Source organism: Etheostoma cragini, chromosome 10 (assembly GCF_013103735.1).
Source record: "Etheostoma cragini isolate CJK2018 chromosome 10, CSU_Ecrag_1.0, whole genome shotgun sequence".
NCBI classification, from domain to species: Eukaryota; Metazoa; Chordata; class Actinopteri; order Perciformes; family Percidae; genus Etheostoma; species Etheostoma cragini.
Genome location: NC_048416.1, coordinates 1529064 through 1546945, shown reverse-complemented (window position 1 = coordinate 1546945; position 17882 = coordinate 1529064). Strand labels below are relative to the sequence as shown.

Below are 17882 nucleotides of genomic sequence, written 5' to 3'. Positions count from 1 at the left end.
TAAATTAGGAAGGAATAATAATAAGGAATCCCCAAAACCATAAGACTTGCTGTGAACCAGGAGCTTTTGGGGCCCCTAGACAGTTGCCTGCCTCGCCTTGTCCCATAATAAACCACTTCACATCCTGCATACTTGCTTTACATGTGAAACTGCAGTGAAAGTGTAATTATTTTAAATGTCTTATAAATTTCTTTAATAAAAACAAAAAGTGATATTTTGTATTTTAATTACATATATGCACATTTACAAAACAACAGTCTTAATACCAGTGTGGGAACGCACCATGGATGGAGGAGCATGTACAGTGGTGCTCGTAAAATTATGAACCCATGCAAAAGTTGTCTAAAAAGAGGAATAAAAAAAACATCTTTTAGAAGTTGATCTTAATGCCTTAATTAAAAAAAATAGGAAAAATCTAACCTGTAAGGACACCAATTTTCTTTGTGAATGAATAATGTATTGTAAATAAATAAATATTATTACTTAAAATACGTATCACGTACATAAGTAAACACACCCCTATGTAATACCTACATAAGTATACACCCCCCATGTTAAAATACAGGGGCATAAGTATACACCCCCCTATGTAAAAATGCAGAGGGCATAAGTATACACCCCCTATGTTAAAATACAGGGGCATAAGTATACACCCCCTATGTTAAAATACAGGGGCATAAGTATACACCCCCTATGTTAAAATACAGGGACATAAGTATACACCCCCTATGTTAAAATACAGGGGCATTAGGATACACCGTATACGTTAAATTCCCATAGAGGCAGGTGGATTTTTATTATTAAAGGCCAGTTATTTCATGGATCAGGATACTATGCATCCTGTTTCAGTTCCCTTGGCCTTTGGAATTAAAATACCCCCCCCCCCCCCCCATCATCACATACCCTTCACCAAACATAGAGATTGGCATGGTTTATTTCAGTTAGCCTAATAGATGGTTTGATTTGCATTGAAAGATGATTTTATGTTAAGTACCCCATGCCAATCTTTCTTCATTCACAAAGAAAATTGGTGTTCTTAAAGGTTAGATTTGTCCTATTTTTTTTAAAATAACGGTATTAAGATCAATTTCCAAAAGATGAATTTTTTTTATTCCTCTTTTCAGTCATTTACAGCTTATGAGCGCCACTGTACCTGCTGAATGAGCCCAGGATGACACCGAGCCGTTGCTGGTGCCTCTGCCGGCCATTAGGTGGCAGTAGCTGACCGTGGTTTAACCCACACTGGAAGCTGCTTCTCACGGCCTGAAAGAAGAAGGAGGAGCGCTGTCATGGCGGCCAAGGTGAATGCTTGACATTTCTTCTTCTATCGTCAAAGTGTATTTTAAAGGAATGAGCGGTTGTAGAGTTAACGTCAACGGTCCCGGACTTGTTAATGCAAACTTGAACTGACTGTCACTTTCCAGACGTTTAACGCTATGCTGCATGGAAACATATGGCTTTGCTAACGTAACTGTGTTAGCCTCGCTGCATGAGTCAATGCTACTGGAACTAGACAGCGTTTGAGTACGTTAGCTGACAGGCTAACACGACACCATAAGCTAATAACTCTCTCCTGACTTAAGCATATGTAATATATGTATTGTCAGCCCTGGCTTTGCTTGCCAATAGACTGTTTAAAAAGAGGAAACATTACAGTGAACGTTAGTTAGTTAGCTTAGTTGGAGGCAGCTGTAAGTTAGCCACAGTATCCACAGTATGGGGTAATTTAAAGCTACGTGGTACAATAACTTATAAGTTACATAAATAGGTATAATGCTCACTAACGTTACTTCTGCAAGGCAAGGCGTGATGAAAAGTAAAGTTAGATAAGATACATTAGACAGATAAATACATTACCTTATTTTCTTTATTTTTAAGTACAATTATGAAATATGACGCATGTTAGAGTTGAATTATCCAAGTGTACACCAAGTCGTTCAATGAGCTCCAGCTTGACCTGTAACAGTATAAAGTGCAGTTACGTGCCAATGCTTCAAAAATAACTTTATAAGTTTATAAATGTGTTAATGATGCAACAATATCCCTCGTAAAGCAATTCTGTATAATAAGTATAATACTTAAATAATCTATTATTGTCACGCTTATCTTTATCTTTAACTTAAGTGAAATCATGACTACAGTACTTTTCCTTTTAATTAATGGAGTATTTTTTATTGTGGCTTTGCTATTTAAGACATAGAACTGGGCGAAATATCCATATTATATGGAAATTGTGATAGGAGACTAGATATTGTCTGAGATTTTGGATATCATAATATTGTAATATGACATAAGTGTTGTCTTTACCTGGTTATAAAGGCTATATTACAGTAAAGTGATGTCATTTTTTTTTTCAACACACCAGACTGTTCTATTATTGGCCTTTACCCACTTAGTCATTATAGCCACATTACTGATGATTATCAAAAATCTCATTGTGTAAATATGTTGTGAAAGCACCAATAATCAACAATACAATATTGTTGCAATATCGATGTTGAGGTATTTGGTCAAAAATATTGTGAGATTTGATTTTCTCCATATTGCCCGGACCTAACGTCTCAAGATTGGTATTTCTACAACTGGTGCACATGAGTCATCTGTTTATTAGTGATAAGTGTCCGTCCGTCTGCTGTTGTGTTGTTGTTATGAGCTAACACATACCAAAGTTAGCAGTGCAATTTGATTATGTCCTAGGTGGTGATGGTGGCCGTCCCCACGGTGATGGGCATCGCCTCCATCCGTGTGTATACTGTGAGCCAAGGGCCCCCTGATGGACTGGTTACTAGGGAAAAGGTACGGTTGTCCCAACACACCTGGTCTGATATGAGAGACCTGAACTGTTGACATGCTGACTCTGCTTCTGTCCCCAGCTGAACGTCTACACCCCGCTGCCACAGTCTGCTCCGGCCCAGTTTGTTCCAGAGAGGCCGGGTGTTGTTCAGACTGGGTTCACTACAGTGAGAGAGAGAATACTACCAATTGTCCAGGCTGTTAAGGTATTTAGATTTTAATGTGTGTTAACATGAGAACATAGTTTACAGGTACCATCTGCTGCAGATTTACCTCATGCTCTCACATCCTGTCTAACACTTCAAACCCCAAACTACCCTTTGACGGATGTAAATAAGTGTTATACTGTATGTAGAAATGGAACAACAGCTAAAAAACACTGAAGAGGTCTTATCTTGCACCTGCAGTGTTAGTTTTCCGTCCCTGATTTTTGTACTTCTTGTTTGCGGTTAAAGAACACCATCCTAAATGCTTTGAGCGCTCTGTGCAGCGAAGCACTCTGCACACAGCAAAGTTCAGGAGTCAGACAGGAAGTAGAGTTCATGCAGTCATCTCAGCAGCTGCAGGTTTGCTGCGAGGAGATTTGTCAGTGTGATACTGTGGAACATGGGGAAAAACCACCTGACACTGACTCAGATGTAGTTGTGTTCTTGGTGGCCTGTTGTTCACTTCACCTTTGTTCCCTGCAGGGCGCCTGTGTCTCTGTGAAAACAGGAAGTGTTAATCTATACCATGCAGGAGAGGGTGAGTCAACAGTACAGACGGGAGCTTAAGGTTTCATATATATTGTAATAAAAAATAACACTAGCCCCCATTGAAACTCAAAACTTAACTTTTTGAGTTTCTCAAACTCATGTGTTTGTGCTGACACCTGAAAACCAGATCTTGCATAGTGTACCTTGGCTGTCTATTAATAGACTTATTGAACGACTTTAGGGCTGCAACTAACAATTATTTGTATTGTCAATTTTCTTTCCAATTAATCGTGTAGTTGAGTCAATAAAATGTAAGAAGAGGGTGAAGAATGTCGAGCGGTTCCCAAAGCTCAAGGTGGTGTACTCAAATGTTTTGTTTTGTCCTGAACTCGTAGATCTTCATAGAGGAGGGAATAAACCAGAAAATATTTATATTATTACACTTAATAAGCCGGAATCAGAGAATTTGTAGAATTCTAATTGATTATCAAAACAGTTGGTGATTACTTTATTAGTTGACAACTAATTGATAAATGAGTTGGTCTTTGCAGCTCTAAAGTATTTCCTATGTGTTGTTACAGTGTGTAAAGTTACATTATAAAACCCCATACATGACTGGGCATGTTTCTCTGTGGTGGTTGTTATGTCCTCAGCCTCAGACAATCTGTCATCTTACTGCCGTTTAGTGATGCTGCTGCACATGACATTACTGTTGCTATTATTATTACTGGTTATGCTATGTTACCACTCTCCCTGTTACGTCCGCTTGGGTAGTGTATTATGACCGAATAAGCAGCGGGTCAGACTGGTGTGCACATTTGAGAAGACTGAAGGAATGTTAGCTCTCATGTTTTCTGTCTTCCTGTGTTTCCCAGATGTGTACTATTACTTGAAAGACCCTCCCCCGGGATTTCTACCCAGATTTGGCACCGTCACCATGGCTGGCCTGGTTGGCATGTTCTTGGCACGGAAAGGTAACCCGAGATCACATCACTCTATTACACATTAGGCCTGCTGGGAACGATGGTTCTGTAGTCTATTAATCCGTCTATTTAGTACATAAAACAATATTACAGTATTATCAACAAACCACAATTAAAAAGGTTGAGATGTACCAACAGAAATGGTCATAGAGAGTCATGTCATATCACAGTATTTAAGCATATAATTACATTTCTAGAATTGTATATGGATGCATTATTTTGATTCCTGAAAATAATACACATGACACACACGACAATATGATGACATGACAATGTAAACCTAGCATAATAATACACATCATAATTAGGTTGACAGTACTATTTATAAAATGGTCCCATTTCATGTTGTGTTGTGCTACATTGTAATGGTTTTGTAGCGCTTCAGTTTTTTAAATTAATTTGCTTTGCAATGTATTTTTTTAGGAGTCCTCAGACTAGTTCTTCATTGAGCTTTAAACATAAATATTTAACCCAACAGAATAATTGTATTTATTATCTGGGGACAAGTTCGATTCAGAATCCCTAACATAATGGATCCTTAAATGCATGACTGCATTGTTTCCTTTCCCAGGCAACCATGTAATATTTCCCTTTTGTACGATCATAAACTGGGAGATAAACCACGGTTCTGTAAGACGTTTCTCCTATAAGCTTTTTCACATTAATAAAAAAGGATCTGCCATGAGTCCCTGCAATATCATGGCAGCATGCCATGCTAGCGTATTATGACATTTGCCAAGCAGCTGTGTGGTAATATAACAGCTGTACATAATAAATAGTCAAATTCACCCACCATTCCACTCTGCATGCGGACATACGGAATATAAATGTATACAAACCATTCATACCTTGTGTGTGACACCACACAAGTCTTGGACTTAAACTCAATCACTTTGCAAAACATTACACCCCTTTCCTACAGCAGGTGCATGTATGCTATCCAGTGTACTTAAAGCACGTTTGACCTTGACTCAGTCAGAAGAACAGCTGCCACAGATTACCAGCAGTCAGACCACCACACAGGCACAAGTCCCAAAACCTCACGGCTAAATCACGGAGGTGCAAAGATGCAGAACACATCTGAAACAAGTAAAGTTGAGTCGCTGTTTTAGGCTTACTCTCTCTGTCAGGAGTCAGTTAAATGACATTTCTCAATTCAGCGACACCAGATAAAGTTGGGCAGGGTGAAGTCAAGTTAGATTGATTGCCGTTCTTCTTCGAAAACCTTTATTTCAGGCTCCCGCTTCCAGAGGTTAGCCCTTCCACTGGGGTTGATGAGCGGAGGAGCGTCGGTGTGCTACCCGGCTCAAACCGTGGCCGTGGTAAAGGTAACAATACCTGCGGACTACATGCTCACGTGTTGTTACTGCCAGTAACAAACCTCATCATTTTCAGAGTTTAACCCCGTTGTTGCCTCTTTCGCCCCCCCCCCCCCCCAGGTGACAGGTAAGAATGTGTATGCGGTCGGGCAGTGGAGCAGCGCCACAGTGTCTTCACTGCTAGCCTCCATATCCCAGGAGCCCGTCTGCGAAGAGAGTGCTGCTTCACAACCACAGGTTAACAGTCATATTGTGTAACTGATCAGATTTATTCTGAATATTATACACAGACATAACCAGCTAGTTTTCAATAGAAAGCACTGTAAAGCTGTTGTCACTGTGCGTGACTCAAACCAAAACAGCGGTTCACCCCATATAATGGGAACTTCCTTTCCACGGAATGATTTCTGCTCTCCGTGTTTTACTTTCTAAAAAACATCCCTCATGCCTCTAGGCAGATTGTACGGTTGTATTGTTTCTGTTAATTTGCTCTCTGCACCTCGTACGGAGTGGCTTGGAGATTTTTGTGATCTAGAAATAAAATGTATATTGCGGTTTAACTAACTGTATGTCACCCCCACTGCTAGACTGGGTAAGCCCCGCCCACTCTGCTGGTGATTAGATTTCTCCCTGCCGCTCGGTCTGGAAACCTGCAAGGTTAATTCTCCTGCTCCTAACAGCGGCCACCGACATCACCGAAGCGCAGCAGCCCGTTGATGCGGCTGTTGCTTCTACGTCGCCCAGATCGCTGGTCTGATTGGTTGAAGGACTATCTAATTGCGTACAGAGTCATTTGAACTCTGCCCGTTAGTCCCGCCTCTTGTGCAGAGAAACCACAGAGCAGACCCCCCAGACCAACACTCAATCTCAGATCTATCGAGCTTATCTTGGTCTGGTGATAGCCAGACTAGACCACTGCACTAGTGTCAGCAAAATGCCTGAAATAATAAATGCTAATGTAAGCGATTATGTTCTTGTTCCTCTCTACTCAGTGTAATAAATCTAACCTATTAGAACTGAAATGTTAAAGAAAACTGTATGCTAGTGCTTTATTCTGTTTTATAGATTGAATGTGTTACTTCGGTCACTGACAAGCACATTTTAAGTCTGATTAATGAAATGATGAAATTCATATCAATATTTTTTATTTAACTCTTTATTCTTGTTGCACATGTTAGAAAGCTGAAGTGCCAAATCCAGAGTCTGCAGTAGATAAAGTCTCAGAGCCCAGCTCGACAATCCCAGAGACAGAGGTGGAATCAGCTGAGCCTGTCTCTGATGAGCCTGCTGTGGCTGTAATAACAGAGGAGGCGTCATCCGTAACACTCAAAGAGATTTCCCCTGTCCAGACCCCCACAGAGACCACCACAGGTACAACAGATATTGATCTCTGTCTCTTGTTTCTCTGTCTCCATCTCTTTTGTATCACATACAATCGCATAAAGGCTTCTACTGATGTTTCTCTGTTTTCCTCTCCTGTTCATACCCAGTGGCACATTCAGTGCCAGGAGAGACAGATGCCACCATAACCTCTGAAGAAACACATGCACCTGTTGAAAGTGAGGAGCCCTTCGACTCAAAACAAGCAGCAGAGGATGTCTCCACTGACACCAGCCCAGCAGAGACCACTCCGAGCTTAGAGGCTGCTGCAGTAGAGGCCTCCCCAGTGGAGGCTGCTGCAGTGGAGGCCTCCCCAGTGGAGGGCTCTCCAGTGGAGCCTGCTCCAGTTGAGGCTGCTGCTTTGGAAGCTTCCCCAATGGAGGCCGCTCCAGCTCCAGTGGAGGCTGCTGAAGTCAAGTCTGTTTCTTCCTCTGTAGTAGCACCTCAAAGGGCCTCAGAGGAGCTAGAAGGTATGACAAATATAGTGTCCCATAGTGCCAAAGATTAATAATATTAGTACAAAGTCACAATAGTTTCATAGCAGTTTCAATCAGTTCATCTTTCCGTTGCTGACCCTCTCTTGTATTTTGACTTCTCCACAGTGCCAGTTGTTGTTGAATCCCCTGAGTCTGAACCTGATGCTCAAGAGTCAGCTGACCCGCCCCAAGTTGCCGCTGTGGAGGAGACTCCAACGCCGACACTCACAACACCCCCACCCCCTCCTGAACAACAGCCTGCAGCAGAAAACAGCAAAGGTACTGGGAACAATGCTGCACCACTGATCTGGTTCGAGAGTTAGGCATCAACATACTGGAACACACACACACACACACACACACACACACACACACACACACACACACACACACACACACACAGACAGCTTCTCTTCTGCAAATGGCCTTAACACCAAGGCCCCTAAATGTGTTGGGTCTTGTGATTGTTAGTCTGTGTGGTGGTGAATTTACAGACAACCAGCTGACATTTGATCATGCTAATGTCAGTGTAAAGTGAAATTTGTCTTGCGTCACAAGCCAGCTCTGACTAACAAAAAACTAATCAGATTTGACAAATTGAGGAGTGAAGGAGTTCTGCAAGCTATTTTCTGAACCATAACATGTGGGAGCTCTCTGCTGGTTGGCAGAGAATAATATCCACCACATAAACCATGTGATGGATCTGAGGTAATGCTACCAGGGTCCACATTTAGGCATAGGCAGTTTGGACTTAAACAATAGCAGAATCAGTCTCCTAGTAAAACATATGCACAGTACCCAGGATCACATCACTCTGATTTTCGGTAATTAGAGGAAGAGAAGTGGTGTGTCTTTGTGTATTGAACACTGGTTGATGATCACAAAATGCCCTGGTGCTCTATATCTGTTGTTGGTTCTCATCTGATGCATGTATCGTCACTCTGGACCAGCATGTGATATTTCTGTGCATGTGACTGAGCTTTTGTTGCTCTTTTCTTGCTGCCCTCTAGGGGGCTCCGGTTTAAAGACAGACCCTTCTCTAATGGACTTTGGCCAGTCCAGCCCTGAGGATGAAGACCTATACAGCACACGCAGCTGAGAGACTACAGCCGGCCGCAGGAGAGACCTCATTCCCACACTGCCACCTCGTATCTCATTCAGATAAACACTCACTCTGTGCCATTATGCTGTGTAACAAGGCCATTTTGCAAGCAAGCAAAGTTTGGAAGTCTTTCATCAACATTTCCATTCTCCATTTTTCAACCCACATCATTTACATTTCCAGAGAAAAGGTGCAAGTGCATTTGTTTTGTTACAGCAATCAGTCTGTCTGCGTAGAATGACAGAAACATGGAAACAACACACCCACAACTGTTTACAAGTCTTTAATCCACAGATGGCACATTGTGAATTGTTCTCTCTGTATGTGTCATTTAGCAACTATTGGGTTTAGTGGGAAATCTTTCAAAGTCACGAGTGCATGGTGCTTTTATTTATTATATTTGAGCCCGGTGCGTCGGTATGCTGAAAATACATCTGGTTACAGTTATAAAATCAACTTGTGCTGTTCCATTGTATTACATCACACATTGTCTTCAGTTGTTTAGAATCAAAAATAAATCTATATTTTTCTTGATTTTATGTTGTGCTTTGTAAACAACTAAATACTTGTCAGCATTAGTTATTTATTGGCAAGCACAATAAGTGTTCATTACCAAACAGATTCACTTATGAAAATGTGTCAGAAAAGCACATATCTTCTTACATATGACGTTACATTATGGAGAACTTTGATTATTGCCCTTAAGCTCTGCAAACAATATTGACACATACATTGTGCTGTGTGTGTGTGTGTTTGCGTGTGTGTGCGTGTATGCGTGTGTGTGTGTAAAGAGAGGCTTACCCACTCAAAACCCACTGCGAGCCAAATCTACCTTCGGCTATTAATAAAGTTACCTTGATTTTTCGATTAAATATAACACAATTAACAGCTTAACACCTTCACTCACACCTAAAGCATGACATATAGAAAGCATTTTGTCTCCAGGGAAACCATTAAACCCACTTGTTTCTGTAGGGAAGCTAATAACCAGAAATGTGCACTCACTGATATCTGACTTCTGCTTTCCATATCATTGTATTATATTTCACAAGATAATGTTTGTATATTCTGTTTTCTTTTATTTTTTTTTCTTAAATATATATATATATATATATATGTAAATGATATGGGTTAAAACCAAATGGCAAGGTGATTGACAATCCCATCAGCTTCAGCTGTGCTTTGTGTTTAGTCAGAGACTGTACAAAAAATGAAGTGCTAATAATGGAATGGCACCATGCTAACCACTGAACTACGATGGTTAACACTGACACACTGTGTGTTTATTTGAGCATTTAGCTCAAAGCCCCACTGTGCCTTTGCTTAGCCTCTCAGTAACGTTACATGAAATGCTACAATTTACTTATTCATTTGAACCAAGTGAGAAATACTGACTCATTCTGTAAAAATGTACATGAGGAGTGCTTGCCTTGGTCAGTAAATTATAAATTGTGAAACTGCTAGTAAATCTGATCCCGGTCATTGTTTCCAGAAACAAAAGCTGGCAGATTGAGTCCATTAACATTTCTACAGCAAATAACATGTCCAGCATAAAGAGGGACACAAGATAGTCCTGGAAAAGATATAGCTTGAGGAATTTGGAAGGTTTGTGCAACAAATGTGTGTATTACCACCAGGAGTAGCGTGTCTCTTTCAAGCATTTTTGGTGCCATATGTTTTTGCTTATTTGCATGAGCACAGTTTGTACTGAGGGACCAGGCTATCTGGTAACATCTTTATAGCTTTTTTACTGCTCCTCAAAGGAACCGGAGGACCCTGGACCTCATAAACCCTGCATGAGATTGACCAGAGTCATGACCCTTGGGACTCTTGTGTGGAGTGTGTGCATGCTCCATGTGTGTATAAGAGAAAAAAAAACGGAGAGAGGGAGTCGACTGATCAATTTAACGTCAATACTTTCTCATCCTTTTTCCTGTTATACATGGGAGAAACCACATATGGGAACCAGCTTCAGCTTGTGCTGCTGTTTGAGTCGAGGGGTTAAGGGTCTTGTGGGCTGGTGACCGGGCTGTATTTTAGACAAGCACTGCCAAATGTTCGGACAAAAAAAACACACTAGAAACAACTCTGTCTTGTAGATTCGTTACCCACCAACAGCATTAATAAAACCACATGGAACATACTGACTAAGATAAAAATAGAACAGAGCAGAGAGAGTGGGAATGCTGGAAATCTGTGCAATCATTTCTTCTCTCATGGACATCTTGTTGCTGTATAGGCAGAGGGGCCGCTGTTACAAGATGTGGCGCTAAGTATAGCCTCATGTCACCTCTCTCAAGGGTCCCCTACACATATGAGGGGGAAGCATCCCACACAGGCAGCAGCTACGATTATGTTCTGAGAACAAATGTTAGACTGGATTCTGTCATGTAGTCCAGATCTGACCAGCAGAGAGGAAGTGGGGCTTACAACTCTGCCCTCTCACCCCTAATCCCCTCGAGCCGTATTTTCCACAGAGGACTCTATGGCGGTTACGGTCTGTGGTGGTTATCTTCCCAGGACACGGCCAACAAGGGAGACCCCCGTAGTCAAATAAACACATAGCACATTTATCTGCAAAACACATAAACATTAAAATTATGTAAACAATTAAGGGTGTTTCTAAATACAGTATGTTTACTTGGGTGTGTGTGTGTGTGTGTGTGGACAGTCTGTGCACATGATCTTGTGCACACCATGTCCTCCTTTTTCTGCCTGAAAATAAGATCAGATGTTAAGCTTTTGTTGTTTTGCAGACTACTGATAGCTGTTTAACTTCTTGGTTGCAGCAACATCCACAAATAAACAATAGATATTAAAAATGTAGATCTTGTTAATGAGAGCAGAAGAAAGACAAGAAATGGTGTGCCTTTAATCCAGAAAAAAATTGAAAACGTGGAAAAAATAATTGGCTCGGAGGTTGATGTTAAGTAAAGGGTTTGACGCAAGTTAAGGTTTAATGCTCTCTGCTCCTTCTCTGCTGCCAGTACGGACATTGTCTTTTGGATCATCAGACAAACATCCACACAGACACACACACACACACACACACACACACGGCGAAGCTGTTAATCCGCCTCAATGTGTGAATCTAACAGAGCAGGATTTTAATTTGGTGGCAGAATTGCCGCTAACGTGGTTCAACGTGCCATGAATGCCATACAGGGGGAAACATGTATGAACATGTGCACGCTAACACAAGCCAACTGAATTGATTTTCTGAAGATACGGTAGGAACTGAGATAGCGCTTCCAAATGTTGGCAAAGGCCGGTGATGGAAGAAGTATTCAGATCCTTTAAGTAAATAAAGTGATAAATGAGTAGCTCGCCTGGAAGAGCTTTCGCCTGGGCTGGTGGTTCAATTCCAACCTGCAGCCCTTGCCCCCTCTGCATGTCCTCCCCCTCTCTCCCCTTCCATGACTGAGCTGTCCCATCAAACAAAGGCCTAAAATGCCCAAGAAATCCTAAAAGTCATATATTATGTCCATCAAAGTCATGGTATAGTATGTCGAAGAGACTCTGGAAGAACAAGCAAACTCCCCCAAAAAGACCCAACCTGGTCTGGGAATCAAACTGAGGGTCAAAGTCTGCGCTGCCTACTTGCAGGTGCTAGCTGGGGGCATGCTAACCACTGAGCCACTATGATACCAAATAGTCTGGTGAAGACTGTCACAGCGTAGTACGTTAAGAAAAAGCAATTTAAAAAGTCCTAGCTTAGTATACCGAAAAAAAACATATGACTTCTTCAATTAAGACTCTGTGATATTTAGTACAGTAACTCATAAAAAATATGATTAAAAGTCATCGTATAGTATGTTGGAAAAGTCGGGGAAAAAGTCTTAGTATAGTATTGTATGACAGTAAAAGTGTCAGAGAAGTCATAGTATAGTTTTTTCAAAAAATGTCATAAATAATATAGTATAATATATCTAAAAATTCACAATACATCGTAGGTTGAAAAAGTCAGTATGGTATGTCGCAAATGATCATATGTTGGAAAAAATCATTTAAAAATCTTTCCCGGACTGGGGTTAGCAGCAATGCTAACTACTGAGCTAACATGCCACCACATTACATAAGTTGAAAACTACTATAGTATGTCAATCAAAAATTGATAAAAAGTGATTTAAAAAAAAAAGTCATAGTATAGTATGTCAAAAAGAGTGATACAAAATCATAGTATAGGATGTTGAAACAAAGTCATTAAAAATTCATAGTATGTTGAAAAAAGTCACATCAAAATCATAGTAAAAAGTTATAGTATACTGTGAAGAAAAAAGTAATGTTATAGTATGCGGAAAAAAATGATAAAAAAGTAATATTACTAATATAGTAATATTAGTAATATTAAATGTAGAGTCAGAATGTGGTTTGTCCAGAAAAGGTAATGGAAGAACATCCTAATTCTACAGAAAAAGGCCCAGCCCGAGCGTCGGTGAGAAAATTATTACTGCTACTGAAAGAATATCTGCATTGATTGGAAGGCCATTTTTTAGATCTTGAGCTAGGACAAAAAGCCAAAAATGTACTGATACATTCTCTACACATGTGGGACTGTTATGTCATGGCTTCTATCTTCAGTTCATTACAGCAGGACGGGCCTAAAATACTTTACACCTCAGGACTTTTTAAGACTTTTTAAGTGTAAATTAACAATGACAGTTTTTTGTAATTTATTTCGAAATAAGGCTCATTTGTTAAGCTCTAAGGAGTGTTTCTAACAGAGGAAGTAGAATATTGAACGGTTCCTGTAATAAAAGTAAACAGTTGACAATTCACAATACATTATCCTATGTTAATTGTAATACATAAAAGTGATAAATAGTCCTATTATAGTATGTCGGAAATAGGCTTACTATTATTAGTATGATGAAAAAAGTCATAGTATAGTATGTTGTAAAAAGTGATTTGGTTGTCTTGGTGTGCTAACATCAGGCTAACATGCTCACAGTGACAATGCTAACATGCTCATGTTTACAATGTCCACCAGCTTAGTTAGCGTGCTAACATTTGCTAAATAGCAAGTGTAGCTGAGGTGTCGGATTGTATCGTTTTTTCAAGTATTTGGTCCTTAATGTGCTTAACATGTTGACTTTATTGTTTTTTTACGTTAAATTTGGAACTGCTGCTAGCATGGCTTAAACTTTACTTAGGTAACTTAAAAGGAAGAAACTGCTAAGTATGAAATTGTTATCACCAAAACCCACTTAATGTGTTAAATTACAGCACTAATCATGCAGAATACCATCTTTCAGAGTGTTAACTTATAGAAGTATATATTATTAGAAATGATGCATTTACCATTACATGGAAGCAGAATGTTGGAGCTGGTGGGTAGGTGCATCTCTGGGTGTGCATCATGTTTCATTATTTTTAAACTAATCATAAGTTTTGTATGTCAATGTGCAAGATTACTGTCAGTTAAGTCTAGTGAAGTAAAGGACAATTTGGGGAAGTGAAACCATAAAGCAGCAGAAAACAGTTCTGTGTTTTGTCATCTTCTGTTTCTGTTGGCCAGCTTGAAACCATTAATTTCTGTTCTAAGTTGTTGCATGCTGTGTGAGAACAACTGTGCATACCCAGCATGCCAGTGGAAGAATACTGCATTAGGAAGTTTCCGTATTGGAAAGCATGACTAGCATAATATTTGAACAACTACCATAGAGCAAATTACCAATTTCTCGTATCTTGCAAGAAGACATTCGACTGAGCTCTTCATTCGCGGCCTTCCAAATGTGTGCCTTTCTGTCTTGCCTCGATCTGTCAGCATTCCCACGGCTATTAGAACATGTCCCATCCTGATAGATACTCAATGGAGCAGAGTGCACACACACATCTCAACAGGCATGTAAACAGAGGCGAGCACATTGGGTCGGTGCGTGCATGCCAGGCTAGATGAGGTGTGTACATTCAGTTGCACATGTATTGATGCAGGAATGCAAATTTGCACGTGCAAATGCATGTGCACAAACAGGGAGAGATGCCCGCTCGCGCTGTTGATCAAAGAGGCTGTGATGTAATCCGTCTCAGAGCTTTGTGAGCATCCCTCATTAACTTTTACCAGAGGCTTTAATGAAAAACCACTGGAGGGAATCTCCGCTTTCTCTCCTTCTTTCCCTCCTCTTTCCTTCTCATCTCCTTGTTCACTCCCTGCAGTGTCTGCTCCCCATCCTCCTCATCCATCTTCCACGCCGTGCCTTCCCTCGCTCCCTCCGCCCCGTTGGCTGGCTTGACTTCCGCTGAGAGAGTAAATAGTTCCCATGGCTTATCTGACCGCTGGCAGGACAAATATGACACAAAGTGCGAGGCTCGGCTAATAAACACAGCCTCCGTTCCACAGGTCAGAGGCCCTGGGGGGTCCTAATTATTGTCATGTATGATGGACACATGCTTGTGTGTCTACAGTCATTGGAGACGCAGCTAAAAACACACAGTTACTTGATGTTCTTGGTTTTTGCTTTTTCTGTCCGACAATCTGGAAGGGAGGAAAACAAAGAGGAATAGAATGAAAACCAGAGAGAGAGAGCATGTTTTTCTTGTTCTCTCTCTCTCTCTCTCTCTCTCTCTCTCTCTCCAGGCTGGCTTGTGTCCAGGTGCTGTCCAGCCCCTCTGTAATGGCGAAGGTGTGGCGTGTTAGCAACTTCCTTGTTGTGCAATCTTCAAGAGGCTCTTGGGGGCTATAAGATCCCCAACCTCATCTGGTTTCTCAGAGCCTCCAGTCAGTTTTCTCCAAACACTCACACACACAGACTCACACACACATACACACCCACACACACTCACACCCACACCCACACACACACCCACACATACATACAGAGGCATGATTTGGTCCGGAGTTCTTAACTGTTCAGATTCCTCTTAGAGGGGTCGAGAAGCATTTGTCGAGACTTGGACTTTAGCCAAAGGAGGCATTGAAAACCGTTATACTTCTCGGACTGGACCCCCAATTTCTCCCAGGTAACATTTATTCTTTAAATCGATAGAAATAATGTATGGATTTTGGTTTGATATGATAATATCTCAATTTCTAATTTGATTTGATAATATCCTTCTTTCTCTAATTTAACTGTCTCACCATAATTACCATTTCTTTATTGAAAAAAAGAAAATTTGAAAATGTAATTTTCCTTATCTCACTGATTGCCTGCTTTAAAATCTATTTGTTGTTATTTCTGTTATTAATAATGCATTCCTCCCGGTGCACCAGACCATAATAGGATCAGTTTCAGTGACTTTTAAGATTTCTGTAAAACTATTTAATTAAAAATGTAGTTGACACTTTTTCATAAATGCTCCAATAAGTTATTTGAGTCATTACTACAAAATATATGTTTCTAAGGAACCCATTAAGCAGCCAGATTATTACAACTCCTTCATATGTATTTCATTATATTTCATGTTTAATGTATTTCTGCTGTGATTAATTATGAAGTAGGACCGCTGATGCAGCCAAGTAAAGATTACTGTGATAATGCAGCTGCTATTTCAGCTCTCTGTTTTTATTTTTCATTTCTAGCTGACCTCTGAAAACTGTGACGCACCGAGTTCCATGATGGAGATCCCGATTGACCTCTCCCTTCTCAACTCCACCTCCTTCCCATATCCAACGCCAGAGCTCTATCTGAACACCTCTGTAGCGTCCTCTGCTCCCCCCTGCACAGACTGGCCTCCTGTCCCCATGACCACAGTCATCCCGGTCATCTACAGCATCATCTGCGTGCTGGGAACCGTAGCCAACGCCCTGGCGGTGTGGGTGTTGGCGCACGCCAGCGCCTCAAGGAGAACGGTGGCGAACACCTTCATGCTGAACCTGTGTGTGTCTGACCTGCTGTTCCTGCTGTCCCTCCCGCTGTGGGCCGTCTACTACTCCACGGGCTACAGCTGGCCCTTCGGCCAGGTTGCCTGCAAATTATGCGGCGCTCTCCACAACCTCAACCTCTACGCGTCTATCTTCTTCATCACGTGCATGAGCGTGGACCGTTACCTGGCCATCGTGCGACCACTCCGCTCCCAGAGTGCGCGATACCCCAAGCGGGCCCGGCTCACGTGCATCCTGGTGTGGGTGCTGGCGTGTGCTTGCTCGACCCCCACTTTGTATCTGAGGGACACTTACTTCCTGGAGGGGCTGGGCGTGGTGGCCTGTGTGATTAACTACCCGGATCATACCTGGTATCTGACCCTGGTCTGGATGAAGATTGGTCTGGCCTTCCTGCTGCCGATGTTTGTCATCTCTTGTTGTTACTGGGCTATTGGTAGACACTTGTTGGCTGACACAGAGCTAGTAAGAATGCAGAATCCGTCGCAACGCACCAACACAACCTCCTTTAAATTACTGGAGCCGAAGGAAGGCTGCAGTAAACCAGAGAGACCACCGACCCCTTCTGTGAGCCCCAGCTCCAACAGGAGCAGAACCCAGGAGGGCAGGGGGCTGGAGCGGGTGTTGTGGACAGTAGCCGCTGTGGTCGTGTCCTTCTTCGTCTGCTGGTTCCCCTTTCACTGCGTGACTTTCTTGGACGTGCTGAGGAGCGACGGCTGGCTGGACAGCTGCAGGATGAACTGGACCATCCACACCCTCACCCCTCTGGCCCTTTGCTTGGGCTTCTCTAACTCAGCCATCAACCCCGTGCTATACTGCTTCATTGGAAACCATTTCCGGGGCCGTCTCGGGGGGCTCTGCAAGGGCCTGTGTGCTGGACTGGAGGCCCGTGTGGGAGATCACAGCCAGAAGAGCGGCTCCTTCAGCACCAGGCTGAGCTCCTTCTCTCGAAAACTCAGTGACCTGAAGGACCTGGCGATTGTGGAACCCTCCGGTCCTGCCTAACCAGCCCTGCAGAGGGGAGGCTTTTCCCTCCCTCCGCTGGCTTAACAGCCCAAAGAGTGATGCCAACGTCAAGTATCTGCGGAATGACAATAAGCATGGATGTGTGTGAGACAGAGCTGTTGCTGAAACTGTCGGATATTTCCAGCAGAGCTCAATGCCGCCCGACAAAGACAGAAAAAGTAACAAAACAAAACATGAAGCTGATGGGGGGAAAAGGGTTTCGAGTTTTGAGACTGGATAGCCAAACTGTGTAACAAAAAACTTAATATGTTTCACGCCTTTAATGCTGCAGAAGGCTGCTCTTCACAGC

The 17882-nt window shown here is 41.9% G+C and overlaps 2 protein-coding genes across 3 annotated transcripts; both read left to right on the top strand.

Moving 5' to 3' along the window:
• Positions 1-1186: 1186 nt before the first annotated feature.
• On the top strand, positions 1187-9282 carry apool (apolipoprotein O-like). Of its 2 annotated transcripts, none has more exons than XM_034884175.1 (11): positions 1187-1301; positions 2698-2796; positions 2874-2999; positions 3483-3537; positions 4364-4462; positions 5708-5799; positions 5911-6027; positions 6969-7161; positions 7275-7640; positions 7773-7925; positions 8657-9282. In XM_034884175.1, the coding sequence occupies exons 1-11, from the start codon at positions 1290-1292 to the stop codon at positions 8743-8745; spliced, it is 1401 nt and encodes a 466-aa protein (XP_034740066.1). In that variant the 5' UTR covers positions 1187-1289; the 3' UTR covers positions 8746-9282. The 2 variants fall into 2 exon arrangements, with proteins under 2 accessions (XP_034740066.1, XP_034740065.1); XM_034884174.1 differs by lacking the exon at positions 1187-1301 and adding an exon at positions 1312-1335.
• A 6127-nt stretch (positions 9283-15409) lies between these two features.
• LOC117951338 (type-2 angiotensin II receptor-like) lies at positions 15410-17882 on the top strand. Its single transcript, XM_034883011.1, has 2 exons — positions 15410-15708; positions 16268-17882. The coding sequence occupies exon 2, from the start codon at positions 16301-16303 to the stop codon at positions 17570-17572; it is 1272 nt and encodes a 423-aa protein (XP_034738902.1). The 5' UTR covers positions 15410-15708; positions 16268-16300; the 3' UTR covers positions 17573-17882.